At 40.3% G+C, this 10311-nt stretch overlaps 1 protein-coding gene across 1 annotated transcript; it reads left to right on the top strand.

Moving 5' to 3' along the window:
• Positions 1-9753: 9753 nt before the first annotated feature.
• LOC137635888 (protein GVQW3-like) lies at positions 9754-10311 on the top strand. The gene has a single exon (XM_068368324.1). The coding sequence runs from the start codon at positions 9754-9756 to the stop codon at positions 10309-10311; it is 558 nt and encodes a 185-aa protein (XP_068224425.1).

Raw genomic sequence — 10311 nt, 5'->3', positions numbered from 1 at the left:
AAGCCTGGGGAAAGAAACTCTGAAAACAGACCCTTTGCCAACACGTCCCTTTGAAAGTGTGTCTGCAGATTTGTTCTACCTAAAGGGCCAACATTTTTTGACTTGCGCCGATCGTCTAAGTGGATATCCTATGGTCCAACAATGGAAGGACAGCCCATCGGCAAAACAAGTTTGTAATGCAATGATCAAAATGATGTCCTTTACAGGTTACCCTCAACGGATACGTACAGATGGGGGACCTCAGTTCAGCGCTACGGAATTTCAGAGATTCCTGAAGGGAAGAGGAATCAAATGGAGTCCAAGTTCACCTCATTTTCCCAGTAGCAATGGACACGCCGAAGTTATTGTAAAGAAAGTGAAGAATCTGTTGACCAAACTTGAAAATACAACGATGGATGAGCGATTTCATGAGGCTTTGCTGGAATTAAGGAACACCCCTAATGCAGATGGACGTAGCCCAAATCAAGTGGTGTTTGGACATAATCTTAGATCTTTGGTTCCATCTCATCATAGCACTCTCATATCTGATAATAGTCAGGATATCGAAGCAGCAGAGATGAGGAGGAGAGAGAAAGAGAGGATTAATACTACACGTTACAATGCATCGGCAACAGATCTTAAAGTGTTTATCATAGGAGATAAAGTCCGAATACAAGACGCTGCAACGAAAGAATGGGATAGGATCGGTGAAATCGTCAAGGTCGGACCGAGAAACAGATGCTATTTCATCAGGCTTTCATCAAGTGGAAAACTTTGTTGGCGTAATCGTAGATACCTTCGAAAATATCATGGCGGCGATATTAAAGAGGAAACGTATATATCTGTAGATGAACTCGAAAGTGAAGGCCCAAGACGAAGTAACAGACTGAGGAAGAACACTGTACGCTTTGTATTGTAAATCATTATTTATGTATATGTACGATGACTCGAGTAATGTTAAAAAAAAAAGAAAAAAAAAAAAAGTTGTTGTATACTTGAGTCGTTTGTTGTATAATTATGTATGTCCGCTCGATGGTAATGGTTGTTTATTGTTGTTATGGGGAACTGCTGTTAAGGTTTTATTATGGTTTGTACTGTTAACGTTTTCTGATGTTTTCTGTATAACAGCGAGTCTAGTTTCTGTAACTGAATTGTCAGTATCACTATGGATCCTTGTCTGGGAATAAACTGCACTTAAAATATACCTCAACGTTTATTTGGACCTGGAATGATATATTACAGGAGGTATAAAGATCTAGGATGTAGGATAAAAGATGTAGGAGGTTGAGGGTAGGAGGTAAGAGATGTACCTCTTATAAGAGGTAAGCGGTAAGAAGTAGGGGGTAAGAGGCAAGATGTTATGTAGGAGGTAGGAGATAAGAGGTATGATGTAGGAGGTAGGAGGTAAAATATAGGGGGTAGGATGTAAGGGGTAGAAGGTCGGATGTGGAGGGTAGGAGGTAGGAGGTATAAGTATATAGGATGTAGGATAAAAGATGAAGGAGGTAGGAGGTATATCTATAAGAATGCAGGATATAGAAGGTAAGAGGTAAGAGGTAGAAAAAAGAAACAAGGTAGGAAACAGGAAACACGTAGTAAGAGTTAATACCTATCAGAGGTTGGAGTTATAATGCGTTCCTCAGCATAGTATAGGTGTATAATACTACATTTTATCTCCATGAATTGATCACGAATTACAGTGTTTTGTTTTATGACTATGGGTAATGTCAAAAGCAAGCGACCGGTGACACTCGGTCAAAATTTTTATATCAATTCTCTCAGACGTTCAATTGAAAAGATGAAATTTTTTTCTTTGTTTTATTTCATGATATGGAGAGGCGTCCCCGGTCAAAGGTTCTAACCGATTTATCGGTTTTTGGTTAGATATATATATATTTATATATATATATATATATATATATATATATATATATATATATATATATATATATATATATATATATATATATATATATATAAAGAGAGAGAGAGAGAGAGAGAGAGAGAGAGAGAGAGAGAGAGAGAGAGAGATTTACATATATACCTTTATACATGTGTGGGCATATATATATATATATATATAATATATATATATATATATATATATATATATATATATATATATATATATATATATATATATATATATATATATATATAAATAAATATTTACATGTATACATTTATATATTTGTGGGCATATATATATATATATATATATATATATATATATATATATATATATATATATATATATATATATATATATATATATATATATATATTTATATATATATATATATATATATATATATATATATATATATATATATATATATATATATATATACTGTATATATATATATATATATATATATATATATATATATATATATATATATATATATATATATATATATATATATATATATATATATATATATATACTGTATATATATATATATATATATATATATATATATATATATATATATATATATATATATATATATATATATATATATATATATAATATATATATATATATATATATATATATATATATATATATATATATATATATATATACAGTATATATATATATATATATATATATATATATATATATATATATATATATATATATATATATATATATATATATACAGTATATATATATATATATATATATATATATATATATATATATATATATATATATATATATATATATATATATATCGACTCCACATACTCTAACATCTTTTTTTCAAGGTACTTTATCATATGCCTCCCTGTAGTAGACAAACAACACACATAACTTCTTATTCTTGTATTGAATAAAATCAATTAATAGACGCAACTCCAGTATTTGCTCAACATACCCTCTACCCTTTTACACCCCAGCCTGGCACTTATCATTGGAACACCATCTTGATTATCTACTTATTAGCAGGATATCTTATATTTTGGCAAGTGTATTCATAATACTAATTCCCCGATAATTGCTACAGTCAAATATATTTCATTTTTTGAACAAGGTTATTATTTTATTACTACAACAATGAAAAGGATAACATGTAAACAGGAATATTTGGTTAGAAATAGTAAGAAAGAATAATTTCCATGAAGTAGGCAAGGCTGCAAATAACTTAAGACATATCCCAATAACACTCCTATTATTTCTTCAAATTCACCACTACACATTCTATTTCTCCAGTTGCAAAGATATCATCCCAAATTGGAATTCATGGTGCACCACTAATGTCAAACTTTACCTCACCCTGGAAAACACTAGTGTTCAATAATTCTCCCGGGCCTTCATCACTTTGATTTGAAACATTCCCCTTCCAATCTAAGGCAGGTCAAATCACCTACGAATCATCATGGCTTAACAAGCGTTTCAACTGAGGGTGTCTTTGGTCCCGTTCATACTGATTATTTTGAGATGTATTATTCCTATATTTAGCAAGATTATTTTCTAAGTTAGAGTAGTCAGTTATTACTTTGGAAATATCCTTAATTTGGTCATTCTCAATTTCCGGAGGACTATAAGTATTTAAAATAGCGTGAATGTTCTCTAAATTTACTTACTGGTATGTTTAACCTATTATCTCATTAATTTTTTACCTAACTAAAGAAACTCCCAAATTAGAAGCCCTCTAACAATAAAGATGTTGACATTTTCCTTAAGGTTCTAAATTCTAAAACAACAGTTAAAAAAGTATGATCAGATCTTTGAACATCGTGGTTCATTTCAACACATTTTAGATTAATTTTCATTTTAGTGGCCAATAAACATAGTCTATTTCTGAGACCTAATTCAACCTTTGCCCATACGAAAAGTTACCTTCAAATTGCTAATTATTCACAGCAAGGTGATTAGCTATTACCAAGTCATTGCTCTTGATTAAGTTTACCAACTGTTTACCGTTGTCATTTAGAACTGTACCAACCGTGTGTCACACGATCGTACATAAATTATTTTGTATATATTATGCTTGTATCTGCGCTCTTACCTCGCACTAAAAAGAACCAGAACAAACATGTCTGCGTTTTTCCTCTCTAACATTGTCTGTTTCTCGAACATGAAAATCCCTGTTGCCTTGAGGTTTTGTATATAAAGGAGAGTGTTCTTTAATAGAGTTACTCAGTTAATTGCATCCCGCCTTTGAGTTATAACATCCTCTCGGCCGTCACATTGGTGACTCCGGAAGTCGACTCGCTCCCACCGCCTTCCACCCCCACCTCCCTCGCCCCTCCACCGTTGGTACTATGGCGGACTCTACTGAAGTTGGCGCAGCGGCTCCCCCGTTGAAACTTTCGTCATTCGCCAGCGGAGAGGCGTTTGCTTGGTTTCAGCCCGCAGAAGTCCAGTTTCGCATCAACGGCGTGACTTGCTCAACCAACAAAACAGATTATGTTCTCGCGGCAATACCCCAGGACACCTTCCCAGAAATATCCGAATGGCTTTGTGAACAAGGAGAAACCCCAATTGCGTATGACGCCCTCAAAACATACCTTCTGCAGCAGTACTCGCCGTCGCCAGTCGCCAGTATAGCAAAGCTTTTTCAGCTCTCTCAACAACCGTTGGGGGACCAAAGGGCTTCGCTTGCTCTCAGGGAAATGACCAGTATCGCTCGCCTTCAACCTGCCGCAGACGGCTCTCCTCGTGAGGTGAACATACTTCGTGCCCTTTAGATACGCCGTTTACCCGGACTTATACGCGCTGTCATACCCGATGTCGATAGTTTACCCATAAAGGACTTGATGACCAAAGTCGACGCCCGTATGGACAGCCACTTCAAGACCTCCATCAACGCCTCCACCCCTGACGAAGAGGGTGCCTATTTAACGTCAACCGAAGCTGACATGAATGCCGTAGGATATACACGCCTACCCCGTGACGTGCTGAAGCGGTGACAAAGCCACCCACCACCCACCAATCGCTCGCGCCCCAACAAACGACTTCTACAGCCACTTACTACCTCCCCTCCGCCGCAGTTTTGCTAATACCACTTCAGATTCGTGGCAACCGCGAAGAAATATGCCGAGGATTGTCAATGGCCAAAAAACGTGTAAGTAGGCCATCGTTCGTGGCGGTGGCCTCCCGTATTTCTAATCTTTTCTTTTTACAAGATGTAGGAACGGGTGTGCAATTTTTGGTAGACACGGGTGCTTGTCGTTCTCTTTCACCAAGGAAACTCTTCAAGACACGACGTAGTCTGTCTACATCTGCCAACGTCCGCTTGGTAGCTGCCAACGGATCTGCGATATCCACCTACGGTTACGAGAACCTCACATTATCGTTCGGAAACGGTAAATTCAATTGGAAGTTTCTCGTTGTTGACGTCACAATGCCAATCCTCGGTGTTGATTTCCTCTCTCATTTCCACCTTCTGGTCGATGTCGCCCACCGACTATTGGTCAACGCAGACTCGTACTTGTCAACACCTCTTTAGCCCGCCCACTCTAACCTCCCTCTCCACATCAGCGCACCCACGGATGACTACGCCCACCTCCTAACGTCGTACCCGGAAGTTTTCCATTTAGAACTTCGCCAAACGCCCACGGTTCCGGCCAAGCACGGTATTTATCACCATATCAAGACAACGGGACCCCCAGTCTTCGCAAAATTCAGACGTCTAGCACCGGAACGATTGGCAGCTGCCAAACAGACGTTCGACGAAATGGAGGAAATGGGCCTTTGCCAAAAGGCCTCCAGCCCATGGTCGTCACCCTAACACATCCTTCTGAAGAAAGACGGCTCCCTTCGTCCGTGCGGGGATTACAGGTGCCTGAACAAGCAAACAGAACCAAATCACTACCCCCTACCAAACATTGCCGACGTGACATCCTACCTGCACAAAGCGAAGGTTTCTCTACGCTCTACCTCCTGAAGAGGTATTATCAGGTGCCTATGAACCCAGAAGACATCCCCAAGATCGCCATCACCTCTCCGTTTGGTACATACACCTTCAATTACTCCTGTTTTGGCCTTCGTAATGATGGGGCCACGTTTCAACATCTCATGGATGGCATCTTAGGGGACCTCCCTTTCTGTGTATGTTATGTGGACGACATACATGTGTTCTCCTCCTCAAAAGAGGAACACCTCCGTCACCTGCGCATCGTGCTCGACCGCCTGCAACAAAACGGCCTTGTAGTCCAGTACGACAAATGTACCTTTGGCGCCAACGAAGTGTCGTTCTTAGGTCACCGCATCACTCATGAAGAAGTCAATCCCCTCCCTGAGAAGGTAGCAGCCGTTCAGAACTTCCCCGCGCCCTCGACCGTCAAAGCTCTGCAGGAGTTCTTGGGCATGATCAGCTATTATCACCGTCTTCTGCCAGCCATTGCCGCCACTCTTGCTCCCCTCTACGCCTCCCTCAAGGGTAAGCCAAAGGACGTGAAGTGGGGTCCCTTTCAAGAAGCGGCCTTCTGCAATGCAAAGAAGGCCCTATAAACTGCTGCGGCTCTCACTTTTCCTATCCCACATGCCCCTCTCCTTCTCTCCCCCGATGCCAGCGACGTCGCTATTGGTGCAGTACTCGAGTAGGTGGTCAATGGCTCGCTCCGCCCATTGGCCTTCTTCAGCAGAAAACTGTCCAAGGCAGAATTGCGTTATTATACCTTCGATCGAGAATTGCTGGCGGTGCACTTGGCTGTCCGTCACTTTCGTCATTTCTTAAAAGGTACGCCCATCGTCATTCGCACAGACCACATGCCTCTGGTGCACGCCTTTACACTACAGTCTGATGCCTGGTCCGCCTGGCAACGCCGACATCTCTCCGTCGTGGCTGAATACAATTGCACCCTTCAATACGTCCATGGGAAAATGAATCCCGGTGCCGATGCCCTGTCAAGAAACACGTTGGCTGCCATTCAACTGGGATTGGATTACAACGCCCTGGCTGAAGCCCAACAACAGGATCCAGAATATCAAGCATGTAGGACATCCTGCACATTCCTCCGTTGGGAAGACTTCCCCCTAGAAGACTCCAACACCACCCTCCTCTGTGATATCAGTACTGGCAGACCACGACCTTGGATTCCTGCTCCCATGTGCCAACAGGTGTTTGATTTCATTCACGGCCTTTCACATCCCTCGTGCCGTTCTATTGCACAGCTGCTGAAGGCATAGTTAATTTGGCACGGCATTTCTTAGGATGCTAAGGATTGGGTCCGCGCCTGTACTTCTTGCCAAACTTCCAAAGTACATCGACACACAGATTCAGGAGTGGGCACCTTTCCTCAACCTCAGCGTCGTTTCGCACACATTCACTTTGACGTTGTAGGCCCCCTACCCACATCACAAGGACATCGTTATCTGTTTACCGTCATCGACCCCTCCACCCGTTGGCCTGAATCCATTCCCATGGAAATTGCAACGTCCGCCTCATGTACATCTACCCTTACTCTCTGGATGGATTGCAAGATTTGGTATCCCTGAGCATATTACTTCTGACAGGGGAACCACTTTCACCTCTCAATTTTGGACTTCATTAGCGAATCTCCTGGGCATCACCCTACATCAGACAACGGCCTACAACCCCGCTGCCAATGGAAAGGTTGAAGGTTTTCATCACGCCCTCAAAGCAGCTTTGATGTCCCGCTGCAAGGATTGCAACTGGTTTACTCAGCTTCCCTGGGTCCTCCTGGGACTAAGGACCACTCCTAAAGACGCCCTCGACGTCTCGGCAGCTGAAATGGTGTATGGCGACCCGTTGGTCGTCCCTGCCAAATTTTTTCCTTCTACGACCTCCTCCGATGATCTCCAGCGCATACGTCACGTCGTGGGAAAATTTACTCCGTGCCACCAGATTTACAAGCCCCCAGCGAAGCATCACATACCAACAGACTTGCATTCTGCAACGCACGTCTTCCTGCGGAACGACACTACCAAGCCACCGCTAACGCCCCCTTACACGTGCCCTTTCCTTGTGATCCGATGCAGTCTGAAAGCATTCCTACTAAACATTCGTGGCAAAGAAGACTGGGTCTCCATTAATCGTCTAAAACCTGCTTATCTACTGCCAGATGACCAGCCTACAGTTCGCCTCTCTAGATCAGGGCACCCTATTTAACATATACAGTATGTCATTTTTAGGGGGGAAGCCATGTACCAACCGTGTGTCACACGATCATACGTAAATTATTTTGTATATATTATGCTTGATTCTGCGGTCTTCCCACGCTCTAAAATAAAACAGAATATAATGTCTGCGTTTTTCCTCTCTAAAATTGTCTGTTTCTCGAACATGAAAATTCCTGTTGCCTTGAGGTTTTTTATATAAAGGAGAGTGTTCTTTAATAAAGTTACTCAGTTGATTGTATCCCGCCTTTGAGTTATAACCTTTTCTCAGCCGTCACATTGGTTGGTGACCCCGGAGTGACGGCCTAGAGAAGGTTATAACTCAAAGGCAGGATGCAATCAACTGAGTAACTTTATTAAAGAACACTCTCCTTTATATACAAAACCTCAAAGCAACAGGAATTTTCATGTTCGTGAAACAGACAATGTTATAGAGGGAAAACGCAGACATGTTTATTCAGGTTCTTTTTAGTGCGAAGGAAGAGCGCAGATACAAGCATAATATATACAAAAAAATTTATGTACGATCGTGTGACACACGGTTGGTACAGAACAAAATTTATTATCCCCACGTATGTATAAAGTACATCTTCAGAGTTCATTAAAGTGGGTCTTCAAACACGACCATTAAAATCCCCGAGAACTAGAACCTTAGAAGGACTACAAACATTAGCGTTCAGTGAGCCAAACAAAGCAGAGGTAATAAGCAGCAGAGAAAACCCGAATTTGCCTCAAGTCATTGTCCAGGAGCTAGTGAAATACTTACCTTCAGTGGTGCCCAAAGCAGATGGACCTGAATGAAACAGGAATGACTGAAACACACACGCTCTCTCTCTCTCTCTCTCTCTCTCTCTCTCTCTCTCTCTCTAATTAGGCAAAATGTCCCTAAAAGAGGGAAGGCCGGCAGAGTTAATGGTAGAATTATTGCCCAGTTAAGACGCCCATTAATCTTCCCACTGCCATTCTATTTTTTTAGCCAAAGGGTAAATTTGTCCTTAGTTGAGAACCCCTGCTTTTGGGCATTGTCCTGCTAAATAAGGCATTGTCACTGTCCCTTGTCTCTGCCATTAATGAGCGGCCTTTAAGTGAGCTTTGTTTCAAAAGCATGTCTCTGGAGGTAAACTATTGCTTAGTTCCATATCAGCAGTACACATTTTTTCGTATACAAATTCCAATGTAAAGTAAAAAACAAATTGTGCAATATAGCGAAAAATTATACTCACACAGAGATGTCTTTTTTAGATAGAGAATTATTCATAAACACAATATATATATATATATATATATATATATATATATATATATATATATATATATATATATATATATATATATATATATATATATATATATATATATATATATATATATATATATATATATATATATATATATATATACGAGGTACGTTCAATAAGTAATGAGAAAATATCAGGAGAGACATTAGATATGATTTTATCGAAAAACTACTTCCTGGTGAAGTACATATACATATACTCTATGAAATTACTAACTGGCAAGTTCCTATGTTTGCAGGTCTGAGTGCAGCTTTGAATGTGGTGGAACTGTATTTATCTGGTTTGCCGATCTGTGAACATGTAGGGAAACATGGAGCAACATTGAGCCTTCCAGTTTTGTGTTAAACTTGAAAAACCAAACAAGAAGCTTATGGAATGTTAATGGAGGCCTATGGTGATGAACAGTTGAGCCAAGCAAGTTTCCATTGGTGGTTCAACAGGTTTTCTGAAGGAAATGAACAGGTTGAGGATGAACCCAGATCTGGAGCACCGAAAAGTGCACACAAGGAGGAAAACATTGAGAAAATGCAAAGGTTATTGTTGCAAGACCATCGAATATATGTGAGGGTGATATTTGAAGCTGTTGGTGTTAGTTCCTGCACAGTAGACATAATTCTGACCGAAGATCTGAAGCTCCACAAAGTCTGTGCAAAGTTCGTGCTGAAGATTCTCTCAGACGACCAGAAGCAGTTTCGTGCGGAATGTTGCACTGACATCCTCATAATGATAAAGGCTGATTCAGTTTTCCTGAATAAGGTAATGACTTGTGACGAGATTTGGGTGTTCACCTATGACCCTGAGAACAACGTCAGAGTGCTCAGTGGAAGCACGCGACCTCCCACAGACCCCAAAAAAGCAAAGATGTTCCCAGTATGCCTGCATCTTGCATTGTGTTCACAGATCGGCAAACAGGATAACAATGGTTCCACCACGTTCTAA

The sequence above is a fragment of the Palaemon carinicauda genome, unplaced genomic scaffold (assembly GCF_036898095.1).
Source record: "Palaemon carinicauda isolate YSFRI2023 unplaced genomic scaffold, ASM3689809v2 scaffold192, whole genome shotgun sequence".
Classification (NCBI taxonomy): Eukaryota; Metazoa; Arthropoda; class Malacostraca; order Decapoda; family Palaemonidae; genus Palaemon; species Palaemon carinicauda.
The sequence above is the reverse complement of the archived record's forward strand: the minus strand, read 5'-3'. Positions and strand labels throughout refer to the sequence as shown.